At 35.6% G+C, this 19732-nt stretch overlaps 1 protein-coding gene across 1 annotated transcript; it reads right to left on the bottom strand.

Annotated features, from left to right (window-relative positions):
• Window positions 1-2640: 2640 nt before the first annotated feature.
• Window positions 2641-10072, bottom strand: LOC111055320 (ubiquitin-fold modifier-conjugating enzyme 1). The gene is made up of 4 exons (XM_039426854.1): window positions 9807-10072; window positions 6311-6442; window positions 4752-4919; window positions 2641-3115 (listed from the first exon to the last, which is right to left on the bottom strand). The coding sequence occupies exons 1-4, from the start codon at window positions 9924-9926 to the stop codon at window positions 3023-3025; spliced, it is 513 nt and encodes a 170-aa protein (XP_039282788.1). The 5' UTR covers window positions 9927-10072; the 3' UTR covers window positions 2641-3022.
• Between the last annotated feature and the right edge of the window lie 9660 nt (window positions 10073-19732).

Raw genomic sequence — 19732 nt, 5'->3', positions numbered from 1 at the left:
CTCTTGACATCTTGGAGTCATACCTGTCTAGGAGGACGCAGGTGGTGTCATTGGGTGGAGCTGTTTCATGTCCACTCCCTGTTAGGTTTGGGGTACCTCAGGGTTCAATTCTGGGGCCAATCCTGTTCATTGTGATGATCAACGACCTGAATGACAATGGTGCAACTCTCCTGTTTGCTGATGCTACATCATTGCTGTCATCTGGCATTGACCTTCAGCAGGTGCTGGAGAGGTCAGCGGAGCATCTGCGGTCTTCAACCTCATGGTTCCTGGTAAATCGTTTCCAGCTAAATGAGAGCAAGACACAAAACATCGTCTGCAGTTTGTTGCATAATCTGCCTCATGATCAGGAACCTGTGAAGCTGCTGGGCTTTATGCTGGATACAAAGCTCAGCTGAGCCAGCCACATCCAGACTGTCCCGAATCTGTTTCCTTTTGCTCAAACTTAGGGGACATGTGACGGAGCCATATCTGGTCATGGTGTATCATGCACTTTTCCACTGCCATATCTCCTACGGTCTACTCATGTGGGATCACTCAGCCAAGGTTGTGGACATACTGAAGCTGCAAAAACGGGCCGCCAGGATCATTACTGGAAGCGAACATCTTGCTCATTGCAAGCCCATTTTTGCAAGGCTGGGTATTATAACTGTAATCAGCCACTTCCTTCTTCTCTGACTCATGTACGTGAAGAAGAATCAACAAAATTTGTTGACTCGGACTGATGTGCATCACCACAACACCAGGCATCGAGAGCTGTTTGATGTCCCCAGGGTGCGCCTCCAGAGATCGCGGGTATGCTATAGGAGTTCAGCACTACGCTACTTCAACAGGCTGCCTGCAGGGGTGAAGCAGTTGGACCTCAGCGTGTTTGAGAGAGTTGTGACCGGTTTCCAGAGAAGCAGGGCTTATTACGATGTCCAGGAATATGTAAATGATGACCTGTCTCAAATATTATCAGGCTAAAGTGTCATTATGTTAAAGAGCAAGGCATCATATGATTTTTTTTTATCTGAACTTGTTCACTGCCATCTACTTGATCAATTTAGTGTTTTTTGTTATTTCTTTTTTTCTTGACATGACGCCATCGATCCTACAATTGTGGGTAATGGATGAAGAAGAAGGTATAAGGTGATAACCAGTCACTTCAAAAACTGGCTTATAAAGTTGATAGTCTGTTGGTCGAGTGACATCTACCCATATAATTCATACACATAATCATAGAGAAACAATAGCGTAAGTAGATATCCCATGGTATAGGGCTTTTATGTCACAACTTTTACTGTTATCTCAACTTTTACTTTTACTGTCGATTATTATCGATTTTTACTGTTTTGACCGGGTAAGAGTGTATGAACGGCACAATATGAAAGACTACCAGCGTCATAAAGCTTCACAGGAAAGAACTACGTGGGCTATCGGCTTGAGATAACAGTAAAAGTTGCGACATAAACGCCCTATGCCATGGGATATCTACTTACGCTATTGTTTCTCTACGACATAATGTAGTGGCAAGGTAGATGAATCTATCTAGGCCTATCTTCCTACCTACCTGCCTTGACATACCCAGTACCTTGTAGGCCTCCTGTTGTATTGACAGAGAGGTAACCTATATGTAGGTACCGTACAGAATAGAACCCTCTGAGCTATAGCCATCTTTAGTGTAACTATAGTTCATTCTAGAAGAGCTATTAGAATGGCCATGACTGCGCTCAATAACAACACACAGATTATGTTATTTTGGATTTTAGTTAAGTGATAAAGTACATAGCCTGTTAAATTTTAATTATGATTAAATGTCACAAAACTATCAGAGCAGGCTTTTTCGTAAAAAAGTCTATATATTGGTTCTCATGCATTCAATCATAATTAACGGGCTTTTGTGCAACTGGGGCACAATCCAAGTAAAGGCACATTGATCTCAACTTGCTTTCTTGGGAAACTCTCTCGGGTTCTATGAGTTGTCATATTTTCTAGTGCATCTTGTCAAATTTAAAGTTTTCTCTACTTCTGATGAAATCTATCCAGCATGAGAAATGACGAAGCAATAACTTCTGCTGGGTTTATCTATTGTTTCCAATTTTAAATGAAAACTACTTGATATTGTCTTATTTCTAAGATATATTTCTTATACTTTGGTAAAATATTTAAAAAAAATAACTTAGTAGTGATTGAACCACCCAAGAATAGAGAGCATTGAAATCCAGCAGTGTCAACATAGATTTCATTCTCATGAATAGATCCAAGATTTTTTGAAAACTTTAATTTTGATAAGAAAATCTCCAAATTTCCAAATAATAATCAAAAGTGGTATTTTTCAAAGAACTATTTTTTTTTCATTCTCATATAAATTATTTTTTATTCCCATATTATTTATTTTTTCATTATCATATGAATATTTAAAACTTGGGCTATGTTTAGATAATGAGGAAGAAAATTCCATGAAGAATAGGAATGAAATCTACGACCTGAGAAATGATACTTTATCGGAATTGCAGAGTCTAACCAACTGCATTAAAACAGTAATGAACATAAAAACACTTCACTCACATGGACTACTTTTTAACAAATTAATAAAAACAATATAAAAATCTTGTAGTACCCTTTATGTTTTTTATTTTTTACAAGTTTTTTATATTGTTTTTTTTTAGTAATGAACATGTCCACTAACTTGTCTCCTTGTCTGGTTCAGCTTGACAAAAAAATTGGATTTGATGCTGCATCAAATACGTATTTATTATACTGTACAATACACATTGCAAACAACACTGACATGAGATAACAAAACAACTTTGATAAAAAATATATGTATAGGCCTATGTGATAGGTACCTTAATAAAAACACTCTCACTAACATCACTTTCAGGTTCTTCACTTTTTGTAAAGGTTGTGTAAAGTATTACTATATTTACAAAGAAATAAACAATATAGTTTTCTGTGTGTCGTTTCTGAATCGTTGAACAGAAATTGTGTTGGATTTTGATTGGTGGAATGAAATCTTGTCGTAATTGTCCAGCAACGGCTAGCTTGAGCTTGATTCTTCGGTCTTTTCTTTGTAAACCACAATTCCTTTCTCGATTAAGTCAGGAATCTCAACTGCTAGCCACGGTCCCAGCTGAAAAAATTAACGATAATAATCAATAACAAATTATCAAAACGATAACGTTTTGAGTTCGATTATCTCCTACTATATAGGCTAAAGGGAGGAATTGGCTAAATGTAATGTTTGACGCAACTGAACTACTGAACTGATTAACATGAAATTTTGGATAAAAAGTTTTAATTTACCGAGGATAGTTATAATATATGCATAATCATAACCATATTATGCTTATTTCCATTTATCAATTAATTATAATTGAAATGATTAAAACAAATCTATTCAAATTATGATACAAAGTTTACGTAAGATAAGTGCCAAATCAAATGGTTTTTCTATTGTAAATTATTACAATAGTTGTAATAATTACAAAAGTTGTCAATACTTTTAATATCAGCATGTAACTGTAAACTGTAGAACTAAATCCAGTCGATTTGTATTTTTAACAGACCCTTGCGAAGCACGGGTAACACCTGGTCGTAATATAAATAAAAGCTGTGCCTACATTAGTGAGTTCTTATATTTACTAGAAAATGGCAAGTTAATTAAATATTTTGAAAGTTTTTAATGATTAACAAGGTATTATATATTTTAATTCAATATTTATCAATACCGGTACCAAATTTCTTGATATTGGGTATCAATAAATTTTTCAATCTGGAAATTATGAGATCTTGACCAATTTCAAACTCTTTTATCTATTCAAATACTAAATTGAGGAGAGAAAGGGTCTACTACATTCAAGCACAAGTCTCGGAAACCAGTGAATAGCCGAGTATCCGAGCGAGTCGGTGGGCATTACTTCTTACTGCACTTATTACACTGGTGTCCCAGCGTGCTTTACACTTGGCTGCCAAAGGTTGATTTTTGGCAACCCAATTGTGGCCGAGACTTGTGGTTGAATTTCTTTGGCAACACAGATATTTTCTCAAGTCTCAACTTATTTTATACAAAATATGTTTTTTCTGTTATACATTACCTATAGAATCATACATAAATGAAATATAATAACCTTGGTTAATAGATAGGAATATAATTATGAAAAAGTGGTTGATAGCAACTGAAAATCAAAATATTTTTAGAAATTCTTTCAAATTTCCAAATTCGAAGTTCTTTTGTACATCTATAACTCTAGTGGCCGGTTTCATCATTTGATGAAAATAATGTATTGATCAAATGGTTAAATCAGATGTTTGTGGATACAACGTGTGCGATGGAACCTTGGAGGAAGGTTCCTCCAAGGATGGAACATACTAGTATTATTCCTCGTATTATGACCACTATGGCGATAGTTACTATCTATAATTCCAATGCACACTTTTTAAATTATTGTACCCGGCTTGATCATGACCGAGCTTGGTGAAATCAGGCATAATATATCTTTTATCTTATAAAGAATGAGAAGCAGGGTATGCGATTTGGATATTTATTGTTTTTATTTATTTATACATAATTTTTACAAAGAAGCACTGTTCGGGAGAGAAAAACTAAGGATACTCCTTTTACTATCTCTCTCCCAAATTTTTAATAACATTTTAAAAGTCCGGAATTTGGTTATGATATGATCAATTACTTTGAATTATAAATAAGTCAGACCTTTTTCTTTCAAGTTTTATACGAATTACAGTGAATAACCTTATAGCATACTTACTCCTAGAGCCATTGCATGGGCGATACCGAATTTTGGCACGTTTCTAGCCCAGAGAGGTTTGAAATGATCAGACAAGCAAATTTTTCCACCTCTGTACATCTTTGCTGTTTTCCCATCGAGTTCTGGTATTGCTATTTCTGGTGCTGTGCCGGGAAAAGTGACTGGTATCTGCGAAAAACACATATGTAAAAATGGACTCTGAGGAATGCAGATTGAGCTTATAATAGCAAGAAATTTAAATTACTCAACAATTTGAGTTCTTACAGCAACTGCTTCAGCCTACGGCGACCGGACCCTTATAAAAACTGCCGGTCTTTGTGATGCACACATTGCAAATGAGCTCTGATAGTGAATGATACTGACTATGTTGTAGACACAGAATTTGCGTTTAATCCTGTTCCTGAGCAGGACGTGGTAAGATGTGTGACCGCACTAGGAGGTGGTTCGGCGCCTGGTTACGACCAGATCTTGGCCTGTCTTCTTAAAGATAATATCCATATAATCCTTGAACCACTCCTTCATTAAAATAGATCTGAGTATGACCAATGGAGTTTTTCCTGATATTTATAAGATTGCCAAAGTTTTTCCACTTTATAAATCAGGCTGTTTTTCAGATAAAAATAATTATAGACCGATTTAGGTTATACTTCTTTTGAATCACTCTGTATGGATAAATACTTCAATACAGAATATACAGAGAGACTATACAGTTTTCTCTAATTCAATTTTCAATACAATCATGGGGAGTTTCCAAGGTAGGAGAAGAATGATTACATTGAATGCACGTATGTGCAAGTGCACGCTAAATAAAGACTGTCCAAGCTCGCAGATGGGAAACAAAATCTGGAAAAAGCCAGAGGATCACTCACACAGAATTGCTGGTGGCGTTCAGTGTGAGCAGTTACTGGCAAGTCACGACGTGTTTCTATGGCTATTTCCAGATTTTGTTTCTCATATGACTTGCAGAACGTCAGAGGTCGCCCTTATGGCTTCCTAGACTATAAACAGTTGGTTTTGACAATGCTCTTTCAATATTTATTAATTTCAAAACTTTCTCAACGTGTTTTATGTTATTATATACTGTTAAATAGTATATAATAACACAATACATGGAGGAGTATCCAAAAATACATACTGGAAATTTATTGTTAGAATTTATCATTTTTATGGGATAAAATAATCTACTCATAAATGGAATGAATATACCTTCTTTATTCGACTCATTTTTTGACATCTAGTTAGAATAAAAAGATAATGAAAGTTTAAATCAGGAGATGGAATATAAAATAGGAAGATAATACCTATACTTTGAAATTAGTCAACGTTCATTCTGTCATCCTCAAACTGTTCAAGGAGTCAAACTGTTCAAGATTGTCTAGAGGACAGTCACAGCAAGGATTACATGAGCTGCCAACCTTGGAAAACGAAAATTCCCAAAGCTACATACAAAGGTTACAATTGTGCGGCAATTTGCCGCGGGCGCGACTACTCGCGTGTTAAAAAAAATGTTTTTATGTTAATTATCAACCTATAATTCTCAGAGAAATAAATAGACTTACATCAAATTCGATGTCGAATTCGTACTTGAGCATGTTTTGAATGAACCAGCATTTGCCGAACCAGCGAGTGCCTTCTTTGTTTGACTCCAATCTGAACCAGTCATTATCAGCTGCCTTGTTGTTCTGAACATACTGCAAAACAAACAAATAGACATTGAACATGAGCTCAACAATAGGTCAATTGAATAAAACCTGGCAATTGCTGGTTTTCAAGTGATTTTCAAGCAAATGCTAGGATTCGAGTCAGCTGTATAATCCTATTGGTACAGCTTGAGCCAATGACTAGTTGCCAGTCACTAGATTCTAGTTTTTATTCAATCGACCCATTTTAAAGTATGATTATGGTAACGTATAAATTTGACAACCCCATAATTATTACCAATGGCCAATCAAAGCTTGAACTGAATTTAATCAGCTGGTGGCTTAAAATCATAATGAACTGCATTATAACAAACGAGACGTGATATTTGAAATTTGAAATTCATATGCAAAAAAATTCATACATTACAAAAATTTGATATGGACAAGTCTAACAGAAACACAATTTCTTAAACTAAGAAATAACATAAAATAGAACTTGACCAATCATGAAAACTTAAGATAAAAGTATAATTTTTTAGGCGCTACCAGCAAAAGAAAAAAACATATTGCCCGCTGGTGGGAGTATATAAAAATTGTCTTAATTATGTACTTTTGAATTAAACATGAATTAAGAAGGTGAGTATCATACGCTCCACCCCATACAACTAAACCTTATTAAATTAAAGACTGTACAAAAGCATAGTATATCATCCTAAGACTTTCCAAGTTAAAAATGTTGTTAATTTTGTAAAATATTTAGTTTGCATATTTTAGTTTATTGCAAAGAAAAGTTATGTGTGGACTCCACCTTAAATATTCATCTATTACTACACCCAGATATTTAATTTTATCAACTTTTTCAATAGATGGGCAGTCACTGCAGGTAAGAGTGTCTGTACAGTTCAAATGCAGCTTCATTCTAAATTCTGCATTAGATTGGCCTCCTCAATTTGCAGCAAAATTTATGAATTTGGTTTTAGATATATTAAGACTAAGGGTATTTGAGTCCAACCATTTTTTGACTATATTCATGTCATCCTCAGCAACTTTAAACATCCGTCCAACTCTCATGCGAAAAAATGATGGCTGTATCATCAGCAAAAGAAAACTATTTTACTATTATCAACACTGAGTTTAAGGAGATCATTTGCATACAAAAGAAAAAGAAGCGGGAATAAAACTGTTCCTTGAGGCAATCCAAAAGGGGGTAACCGCACAGCACTCTCACATAAATTTAAATTGTTCAATGAAAGAGTTTGCAACCTATCATACAAATAGCTTTTTAACAAATCACGAGCTATGCCTCTTATTCCTAGATTTTTAATTTTCTAAATAAACTATCATGGTGAACCGTATCGAAAGCCTTCGAAATATCAATAAAAACAGCTATTGTCTTTTTATTTACTGTCAATTACTATCCTCAAAAAATGACTTAGTGCATCTTCTGTACCTTTGTTTGTCTGGAAACCGAATTGATTTGTCTCAAGAATATCAGATAATTAGATCTAATTTTAATTAGATAATCGAATAAGCGTTTTTTAAATAATTTTTCAGTTATTTTAGCTAGATTACTAAGTAGACTTATAGGCCTATAATTGGAGGGATCATTCCTATCACCTTTTTCAAAAATTGGCTTAATTCTGGCAATTTTGAAATGACTTGGAAAAGGAGCTTTAGTAAAAATAGTGTTTACAATATGAGCAATTGGTAAGGATATAAACTCAGCTATCTGTTTTAAAGTCACGGTGCTAATTTCATCGATTCCAGGGCTAGCATTATTCTTCAAAGTTTTTATTGTATCCTCCACTTCAAGAGGAGAAACTGGAATTAAAAACAACGATTTAGCAAAGTTATGTCTGATATGCATTTAATCCAGTTTGAAATGAAATTTAGTGTAAGCTGGAACTGTGAAAATGGCACTAACTGGTACATCGGTAAACCAGTAGTACTAGTACATCTCATCCCAGGTTGTTTATATACCTTATACGTTCTTATTCAAGCAATGAGATGGTGCAAGTAAATGATCTTACTCTATCTCAAAGTTGCAAACACTTTTATGATGACTTTTTAACCAATAAAATACAAGATTAAACAAATAGATTAAGTTGGAAACTTGGAACCCAACCCTCAATAATAATAATAATAATACTGAGGGTGATGCCCACATAAGCTCTTAGGCTTGTGCGTGGGTAATGAGTGAGAGGGATGATGATGAGATGACGACTACTTTTTATGTAGTCGGGACCGACGACTTATCGTCTCCTCCGAAAGACGGGGTGGCTGTATCTATTTGATTGTGCTATGGTCAATTTTTGCCCCGTTCGAGATTCGAACTCGGGTTCTCCTGATTATTAGACCGGCGTGTTATCACTTACTCCAACGAGCCACCCAAAGAAAATTAATACTTAGTTAATTCATTTGAAGACCTTGCTCTTAAATCCGAATCACAATAGAAAATCAGCAAGATAGTATTACAAACAAGTTATCATTAAAACATTATTCATAATCAGGCCTAGTTCTCAAGTAACGTTCCACAATTTCATCAAATTCACTAATATTGCTTCACTCTTTCAGCCCATTGAAGTGGCGTTGTGCTGAACGCTGGTACTAGAGAAAACTTCTATACTAGATTGTTTATTCTATTGCTGGTACTACCCGCAATCTATGGAGGTGCATCCTAAGGATTTCGAGTTTATTAATGTTTGGTTGTTATGTATTGAAGTTTTTTAGTTATTACATATTAATAGTTTAATCGATGCCTAATTGTGTGTTAAAGCACATCAGTCCTAGTAACCATTTTTTCCAAAAGGCAGAGAGGAAGGAAGTGATTGACTACTGTTAAAATACCTAGCCTATATTAAAGAGGGGCTTACATTGTGCATGATTTTGGCTTGCAGTTAACTATGATTCGAGCAGCGAGTTATTGCAGATTTTTTATGACCACAACCTCCTGTATAGAAGATATGGCAGATCATATAAGTAGCAGATTATCTGGATATAGAGAAGATTCTGAGAGTGATTGCCACATGATTTAGGTTATATCTACATAGGACTCGGCACATTAGATTCGTGGTATGTTCATAGTACTTTCTTTGAATTGGCAAATGTCTAGGATTTTTTTCACTGACAGTCGAGGCTTCGAGAATTTGTCAATCAGTTTCAGAACGCCTTCCGCTGAAACCAACCTAAAAATGGGAGATTATCCATTTTCTAGATAACCTCTCTTCTTTTATCCATAAAGGATCGCACAGTAAATCGCACCAAATCAAAAGGATTGCACCAAATTTATATAGAGAGGAAGTCTGGTATAATATAGTCTAACGTATTTTCTCGATACTTGATAGAACTAGAAAAACAAATTATAGCGACAAAAAATACATTCAATATGGTAAGCCTATGTTTTTACTGAGATTACCTGAATTAAAGCTTGATACTCCTCTTTTAGTCGTTTTGGCCATAAATCTTTATCCCTAGGTCCAGCTTTTGTTTTGAGAAGAGGAATGGAGCTGAGTGTCTTCTTAGAAGAATCATCCATTTTTCTCAAATAAAAGCAATAAGCACATGAACAAAAAGTTTACAAGAGAAGTAGTACAGAACCTAAAAATTAAGAACTGTCACAGAGTGAACACGCAGACGACGTCATTTTGTGACAGCTGATTCTCTATTTCACGACCAACTAAATAGTGGAAGTTCCACGTCAATCTTTTCATCGCCACATAATTTTGGCGGGTAACTAAAAAACATTTAAATTATTAAAACTTTTTGAGGTTATGTTGTGATCAATCAATGTTGATTCATGTTGTAAATATTCAGTTTCAGTTACCAGTTATAATGTTTAAAATTGCGTGATATGAACTGTTTTCATACATGTGTACATATAAAATTATATTAAAGTAGAGTTCTTCTGAATGAATTATAGTATTCAATCAATACTAATGTTTAAAAGTTGATAAGTTATAACGATTTTAGTGTTTTGGCATGATAATTATTTCATCAACAAAAATCTTACCATCTATTATGTTCAAGTAGATCATATTCATCAATCTGTTAAGCTATATCCATGCACTCTTTCAAAATGGATAAATCTTTGAAGTTTTCTGTCAATCCTCGTGTATTTTACGGTGAGACTGTACAGAGTCCAGCTTCCAGTTTGAAAGTTGCTAAGGAATCATCATTAACAACACAACCTGTTCCATACAAATTACGAAAACTGCTTGGCCCATCTTCAATTTGGAAAGTTTTTAAAAAACAGGCAGACGTTTTATCATTTGTCAATTCAAGAAAGTGTGAGCTAATGAGTTTTGTGTTTCAACAAAATACTGGTGAGAGACTCTTTTTGGCTGCCCATCCAAGCTGGCTGTGGTATCATGATTCGAATAAAAATTTAGATTCTAGAAGCTCTTATGAAATCATTCAAGAATTGACAGTTTGCAAACTATATTTTGATATAGAGTACAACAAAGACATTAATCCTTTCCATAATGGTGTCGAAATGTTGGAGATTTTTATAAAAATTGTAAGTTTCTACATAAATAAACACTGGGGTATAAAATGTAATCGAAAAAATATTCTTGACATGGACTCCAGCACTACTAAAAAATATAGTCGACATCTTATATTCCAGTTACCAAATGCAGTTTTTCGAGATAATTACAATGCGGGAAATTTTGTAAAATATGTTTGCAAAAACATACTAACGTTCATAAACAGCATAAATGAAGATGAAAGTGCTTTACAAGCCTGTGAACTTGGTAAGTTTATAGCCGAATGCAATATCCAAAAACATCAGATAAAAAATTTAATTGTCACCTACTCAAACGGTAAAACTGGTATATTCTGCGATCAGGGTGTTTATACAAGAAATAGACATTTTAGACTTTTCAAATCATCAAAGATAGGGAAACGAACTCCTCTAGTCTTGAGTGAACAAAACGAGTACAAATCTGAGTGCAGTGAGGAAGAGGTCTTCATGGATTCTCTCATAACCTTTATTACTAATGATAGTGACAGACTAAAGGTACTTGAATTTCAAAGTGATGGCATAGAAGTCAACAGAGGATTGAAGGGGGAAAATATTCAGAAACATGTTGACAACGTGAAAGCTTCCCCATTTCCTAAGATTGATAGATTTATTGAATCTGCAGCCAGTCCCGGACGTATATGGCGTTCCCTTTATTTCCAAGCGCGAAATCTAATAGTTTATGATATACTTGGAAACAGATTTTGTGGGAATATTGGTAGACAGCATAAAAGGAACAACATTAAGCTAATAGTTGATCTGTCAAATACCTGTTATTACCAAAAGTGTTATGATCCTGACTGTGTTGGTTACAAATCTATACCAGTGCCATTGCCATATGAAGTTCAGTTCCATATAGATGATGATCTTGATTGTGATTTGTCTCTCTTGGATCAATCAGAATGTAGCTTCACGGGTGAAGTTAATGATTATGGTTCTTTGTTCGATGATAATGATGAAGAGCTATCAGAGATTTTGGACACTATAGAAGACATTCCAGTTGAAAGTTTTTCAGATAATTTCTAATAAAGTAGACATCTTTCTGTTATCGTATACCAAAGTCTATAAATAATAAAAATGTTAATGTACTCAGATTTTGTGAAATTTATGTTTTGAAATTATTTATTTCTCTTCCAATCATCTCAGTGAGTTTATTTATTCATTCCATACAAACATAGAAAAGTGCACAGGAAAATTTCAGTACGAGCCTTGATGACCTATCTGATAGTATAAAAGAACAATAAAAAGGAAAAACAAAGAAAAATTCTAAGAAGTTTAAAAAAGTTCCAAGTATTTTAAAATTTCAAGACATGGGAATCCTCTAATTTAAAGTTAATTGATCATTTGAATGTATTTACAAAACCTCCATAGATCAATATAGGTACGGTAATAGAAAGTCAAGTCTTACTTTTAAATAACTTATCAAAACTTTTGCTCTAATTAGATGTCATTGGATCCATAAATCTAAGGAAGAAATTTATAATGAAACATCACTTATATAAGTCAAACATTATATGAAATTGGATGAGTTTGTTCAAATTATTTTAATTATCTCAACATAACCAACGATATTCCAGGTACAGAAGTATTTTCCACCACTTGGAAATGGACAGCATTATATTAAATTTGGGTGTCCCGCACGACCTTGTTTTCACTCTGTAACAAGCGCTTCTTCAAGCTTCTTCAATAATCAATAATCTTTGGCGTTTGTTTTAACGATCATCCACAGTTACAGCCTACAGTACTAGAATAGTAACTATTGCTTGTGAAAGACAAGCTCGTATGACCATTATGGCAGTATGATGTTCCAGTGGACTTTCAAGCAGCGTTTTCGCGTGGAAAAATACCCGTGTGGCCTCAGAATAAGTAAGTTGGCTATCAATGCACCGGAAAACTGGATTTAAATAATTTTCCATCAAATAGCAGTGCATAACAATGTTATTAATAGTAACTTGATGAGTAAATAACTACAACAGTAACAGGCCTATTATATTAACTTTCGCGACCAACATGAATTCTGCACTCCACTTTTGGACTTTGGCTGTTTTAAAAATTGGTTTGTAACCTGCACAACAGTAACAGGCCTACTATAATAACGGTCGCCACCAAAATTAATTCTGCACTCCACTTTGGACTGTAGCTGTTTTAAAAATTGGTTTGGAACCTATCACCTTATCTTCTGGGTTCAATGTAAAACAAATGATTTTTTTTCGTGAGTATCCAAACGAGATTTAATGTTTCCATGCACACAGTAAATGCATACAGTAAAGGAAAATTAAATTGAGGACCATATATGCACCATTTAATTCAACACTAATCTATTATAACATGAAGCTACAATATCATTTATTATAATAAATTTATTTTTTTACATTTTTAAACCAACATCTGAACAATCTCAGTTGAAAATGTGATGGTACATGCAAAATATATGCGACGATATTTCCATGTTAAGGGCTTATAGTTAGTACCGATATGTTATATCTGGCTATTTATTTCATTTCTTAGGCTAAGCACACACCAGTTAGTCGACAAGACTAGTCACGATTAGTCACAATACTTCACATATAGTTGCTTATGAAGCAACACACACCGATTATTCATTGCAATTAGACATGTCTTCATAAGCAACTACCTATTTGAAGTATGGTGACTAAACGTGTCTTGTCTTTTTTTGTCTAAGTGGTGTGTGTCTAGTTTTAGAATGAATAAAGACGAGGGTTAGTAATAATGCTTGTAATTTCAATTTCATTTTTTTCCATTTTAATTCAAGATTTTTTCAAGAAGTGTTGTAAAATCTGACAAAGCATTTATTGGAACGGTTCCACTTGTTTTTCGTTCCGCTACTACGTAGACATCATGTCGTCATCATGTCTGTCTGTCTGCGCGCTGTGTCTTTTGTGCGTCTGCGCTGACCAGTGACGTCACAGTCGCAGTTCTTTGCCACTGCTCTAGTCAGCTGGTTTTCTATACTTCTATTCGTACCTTTTTCGTCGGATTGTTTGCCGTTGCAATTTTAATATTTGTGCTATTCAATTTTTTGGAATTTAATCTTGTCTTTAGGCATCTTACCTTTTAGATATTTGCCACTTTTTCACCAAACGTTGTGGACGTTTCACATACGTGGCTGACATTTCCGCCTTCCCTTTTTGTTACTAGCGTCTTTTGCCTTTTGCTGTTTGTCTTTTCATGGAGGTCGGCGAGTGTGCTTCCTGCGCTCGGTCTAAACCTTTCATCTGAATTCATCGGACTTACAAAACGTTTTTAAAGTGTGAATTATTCTTCAAATTAATTCGTTTGTTCTATTCTTCAAGTGTGATTCAATTATTCATTGAGTTCTTCACTCAGTTACTCTGTTAAACTTTGATAAGCTTTGTCAAAAATTGCAACCTCGTGTGAGCGTTTCCTCGCTATTCATTTGATCTACAGAACCTTTTTAAAGTGTGAATTATTCTTCAAATTAATTCATTTATTCTATTCTTCAATTGTGATTAAATTATTCATCGATTGCTTGCTTATTGCTTTGATAAACTTTGTCAAAAATTACAACCTCGTGTAGGCTTCAGTTGCCATTTTTCTACAATTGGCTTCACCTCGTGAACCTCAAACTTTCAAGTGCATCATCTCTACCGTTTGGAAATCAATCCAAAAATTCCACAATTTGAAGATCGGATTATTCATTTGGAATTCTACTTGCACCAGCCTACTTTTCCATTGGGGGATTCGCCTGCTGTAGTGGACGTTTCCATGCTTGTCATCGCATGGCCAGATCACTTCATCGCTTGCTGATGTCCTGTTCCTGTTGGTATTGCGGAGTCATTGCCTGTCTGCCTGGCCGCATCTCCTCTTCAAAATTTTATTCAGGTTATGTAAATCGTTCTTTTCAATTTTCATTTACGTATGCATCATTATTGTTTTATTAATGTCTATCTTGACATTCAATTCACTAAGGCCACCGACGCCTATTTATTCATTGGATTTGACAGCTACCCTTGGCTTTACAAGTGATTCTCTGAGGCCACTGACGCCTACTAATTGATTTATTAATGTCTATCTTGACATTCAATTCATTGAGGCCACCGACGCCTATCAATTCATTGGATTTGACAGCTACCCTTGGCTTTACAAGTGATTCTCTGAGGCCACTGACGCCTACTAATTGATTTATTAATGTCTATCTTGACATTCAATTCACTAAGGCCACTGACGCCTACCAATTGATTTATTAATGTCTATCTTGACATTCAATTCACTGAGGCTACCGATGCCTACTTATGTTTTATTAATGTCTATCTTGACATTCAATTCACTGAGGCTACCGATGCCTACTTATTGTTTTATTATGTCTATCTTGACATTCAATTCACTAAGGCCACTGACGCCTACTAATTGATTTATTAATGTCTATCTTGACATTCATTCACTGAGGCTACCGATGCCTACTTATTGTTTTATTAATGTCTATCTTGACATTCAATTCACTAGGCCACTGACGCCTATATAATTGTATTCAATAGTAGCAATTATTCTTGGATTTGACAGCTACCCTTGGCTTTACAAGTGATTTTCTGAGGCCACTGACGCCTATATAATTGTATTCAATAGTAGCAACTATTAATTTATTGGATTTGACAGCTACCCTTGGCTTTACAAGTGATTTTCTGAGGCCACTGTCGCCTATTACTCGTTCTAATTGATGTCTGTCTTGACATTCAATTCATTGAAGGCTCATGTCGCCTATATTCAACCCGGACTGTCCTCATTGTATTTATTAGCTACCCTTAGCTCTTAAGTGATATTTTAAGGCCAGTAACGCCTATTTATTGTTTGGTCGAAGTCTATCTTGACATTCAAATCACTGAAGGCCTATGCCGCATATATTTTTATACGTTACTTGCTGAGCATTTTTTTTACAGCTTATTGTCATTTTTTAATCATTAATATTGTACCTTATAGTAATAACTTTCATTATAGCACTCAATTTATATTCATTTCAGGTATCATTAATACTATCTTTTCAATTATTGTCAGACTTCAATGGTCATTAATGTCATTGACCTAATTTCATTTAAATTTTGTATTTCTCTACATTATTTCACATGTTGTAATTTTCCCAAGATATTTGATTCATTGTTTTTGTATGTGGCCATCTGCCTATTATTATTTTATTGATCCCAAAATATTTGACACAATTGTTTTTGTATGTGGCCATCTGCCTATTATTATTTAAAGATTCAAAGACTTAACCTACTTACAATTGCTTTTGTATGTGGCCATCTGCCTATTATTATTTTATTGATCTCAAGATATTTGATTCAATGTTTTTTGTATGTGGCCATCTGCCTATTATCATCTTATTATTATTAAATCTTATATTGTTGATTCATTTAGTCTTTTATTGGCATACTTACCACACTTCAAGCTATCAGTATTTTTATGCACATAATTCAAAGATTTATTTGTAGGTATTTATACCAACTATCATCCACAGCCCACTGCCCTGCCCTTGGATTCTATCATAATAATTGGTTCATCCCGGGCCAGATTTCTTGATCCAGTGTTTACCTGGGATAATTGTTAATTGGACCAATTATAAAAATTGGTCCTCCAGCCCGTTCATTTTTGACCCAGTGTCTACCTAGGATATTGTTAATTGGGGGCCAATTGGATAAAAATTGGTCCTCCTGCCCGTCATCTTTGACCCAGTTTGCCTAGGATAATTGTTAATTTTTATTACCCATTTCTTGGTCCATTGAACCCTTAGGGTTTCAGTGACCATGTGCCTAATAGTCTAGCTTGACGCCAATGATTAGGTCCCACTCTAGAGTATATTTTATTTCATTGTACCTTTGTATGTTTATATTGTTTAATATTAAGCATTCACACACTTGTTTCAAATTTTCAGTACTGGCTGCAACTCAAAGCACGCTGCGACGTGTATGCACCAGCTATCAACTATCTTGTACCCTGAGAGACTGAACCGCACTGAACTGGTCACAGACGGCTAATGCGCATTGAGAAAGCAACACACGGCAAACTACACCGCCTTGCGAGCTCGCTACTTGACTCGCCGCACAGCAAGCTTGATACAACTTGCCTCAAACACACAGGCGTGCCTCTCTGTGTACAGGACCAGCGCCCAAGGTTGCTTATTGGCGCAGCAATCGCATTGCTACAGTGCACTATCGTGTCATTCACTCAGGTTTTTCTGTTAATTTTTAAGCATGTCTGATCATGAGGAAGATTCACTTCCTGAGCCTTCTGCTCTTTTCAATGCAAGAGACAATTTACACCAGGAAATAGATTGGTTCATAACCAGCTATAACGATTATGTTGTGGACACTGAAGCCACTTATTATCAATTATTGACTGTAAAAAACGAACTAGGTTTACTTAGAATTAAGTATGATAAGATACATCAACAATTATGGAATTCAGAGTTGCAAGCACAGGACACTTCAACTCATTTTGAGATACTCAATAAGTTTATCTCCATTACCTCTAAGGCAAACGCTGCATTAACTGCTTTTGAAAGCAGACAACGCATCAATGAGGTCACTGCTGGTGCTTCCCAGCGGCCAACATCTCAAAACGCACCTTTGGCAAATTTTCAGTTGCCTCAGATACCGCTTCCACGCTTCAATGGGGAGCTTTCAAAATGGCAAGCATTCTCAAGTGCTTTTACTAATATTATGGTAATCAAGATAACATTAATGATTCATTGAAATTTTTCTATCTTCGTCAATCACTCAGTGGTGAAGCTCTTGCTAGAGTGGAACACATTGAAGCTGACGAAAATGGTTTCCAGCTTGCATGGAACCTCTTAAGGGAGAGGTATGACAACAAGAGATTAATTTCTGCCAGGCACGTCACGGCAATTGAATCTCCGCCTACCATAAAGCGTAACTGTCCGCAATCATTACGGGCATTCATTGACTTTTGCAAGTCCCACATCACCGCACTCAAAGCGCTTCAACTTGGAGTCCAAATCAAGGACTTGTTGTATATGCACAAAATGTTGTTGCAGTTGGATACTGCTACTGTTCGAGAATGGGAAAAGAGTGTTGGTATACACGACATTCCCACCATTGATAAATTTTGGAATTTTTTGGAATCACAATGCAAAATCATGGAAGCTGTTGCTTCAAGCTCAGCTAACCATCATCAAGGAAATGTACAGCAAGGTACATCCAACTCGGTTGGTGCTCATAGCAAGCCGAAGTTCAACCAAAATCAATCGAATGTTCAAGCTAGGATGCAGGTTACTACCTCTTCTATGTCACCTTGTAGTTTTTGTAATTCTGTTGGTCATTTTCCAAATCGTTGTAATGAATTATTGAAGTTGCAGGTTACTGATCAATGGAATGCTGTCCGTGACAAAAGGTTATGTTATAATTGCCTCAAGCCTTTTGCACCCAATCATGTTTGTTCGGACAAATCGTGTACACTTTGTGGCAAGAGTCACCACACTGTTCTTCATAGGTCGTATCCTCAATCACGAGACACTCAGCCTACTTCTAAGGATAAGGTAACTTCAAATGTTATTCATTCTCAATCTTTTGCTCCCTCCAATGGTAAGAATGCTGTTTTGAATCCCGTCATGATTCAGAATGCGGAAGCAACTAAGCAAGCTGTTTCTCATGCAGAACAGCCTCAGAAGAACTCTCATGTCACAATGAGCTCCACTTCGTCTCTGTGTTTGCAACAGCAATCAACTGTCGCCTTGTTACCTACTGCCGAAGTTTTGGTTCAAACTTCTAGTGGGGAATTTATTAAAGCAACCGCGCTTTTAGACTCTTGCTCTGATTGTAATTTGATGTCAACTAGGTTGGCTGAAAAATTGTCACTTGTTACCTTGTATTCTGACACTTTGATTCATAGTGTAGGTGAAAATAAGACCAAATCATCTGTTTCTCATTCAGTTTGCTTGTCTTCATTGGATCGTTCGTGGTCGGTCGAAGAAAATTGTATTGTAGTTGATAGCATATCATCTAATGTTCCTAGTGTGAACATTGATCTTTCCAAAATTTCAATTCCTGTTGAACTCAAATTAGCGGATCCATTGTTTGATCAGCCTAAGCCTGTAGATCTGTTACTTGGTGCTGGCATATTTGCATCTGTTCTTCAGCCTGGTAAATTGTATCTAGCTCAAAACGCTCCCATCCTTCAGAAAACCAGTCTAGGTTGGGTCATATTTGGTCCTTGTAAAGCTATTCGTCCTATTGCAGCACCTCGTTCGTGCCTCCCCGCTTCACCTGTGGCCGCTCCCCGTAGGGTCACGTCGAATTTTCTAACTTCAAATGATGTCTCTCATCAGTTAGAGAAATCAGTTCAGAAATCAGTTCAGGAAAACAGTTCTCAATCAGTTCAGGTATTAGCTACCACTTCTTCTCATAATGATGTTATTTCAGGTATAATCAATAGTTGCTCCACCTATCACAAAATCGTTCGTACAACAGCGTATGTTCTACGGTTCATTCATAATTGTAAAAAACAAAATTCAGTCACTCCGCGCTTTGGTCAATTAACTATCTCTGAAATTTCAGAAGCTGAAAATTGTATCTTCAAATCTATTCAAAAAGAAGCTTTCTCTGCTGAACTTAAAGCATTGCGTCAAAATCAGGAGCTATTGCCTAATAGTTCTATTAAAGCCTTGTCACCATTCATTCACTCAGATTCTCTGCTCAGAGTTGGTGGACGTTTGCAAAATGCAAATGCTTCATTTGATTACAAACATCAAATATTGTTGCCTAGCAATCACAAATTCACTCATGCATTGATTGTTGCTCACCATCGTCGTCTAAGTCATGCTGGGGTGCAGG

The sequence above is a fragment of the Nilaparvata lugens genome, chromosome 4 (assembly GCF_014356525.2).
Source record: "Nilaparvata lugens isolate BPH chromosome 4, ASM1435652v1, whole genome shotgun sequence".
Lineage (NCBI taxonomy): Eukaryota > Metazoa > Arthropoda > Insecta > Hemiptera > Delphacidae > Nilaparvata > Nilaparvata lugens.
The sequence above is the reverse complement of the archived record's forward strand: the minus strand, read 5'-3'. Positions and strand labels throughout refer to the sequence as shown.

Bases quoted from the DNA above. Each gene is read 5' to 3' on its own strand.
- LOC111055320 (XM_039426854.1), bottom strand. From the start codon at position 9,926: ATGGATGATTCTTCTAAGAAGACACTCAGCTCCATTCCTCTTCTCAAA. The intron at 6,443-9,806 runs GTAATCTCAGTA...TTTGTTTTGCAG, and splicing joins AGTATCAAGCTTTAATTCAG to TATGTTCAGAACAACAAGGC. The intron at 4,920-6,310 runs GTAAGTCTATTT...TGTTTTTCGCAG, and splicing joins AATTCGACATCGAATTTGAT to ATACCAGTCACTTTTCCCGG.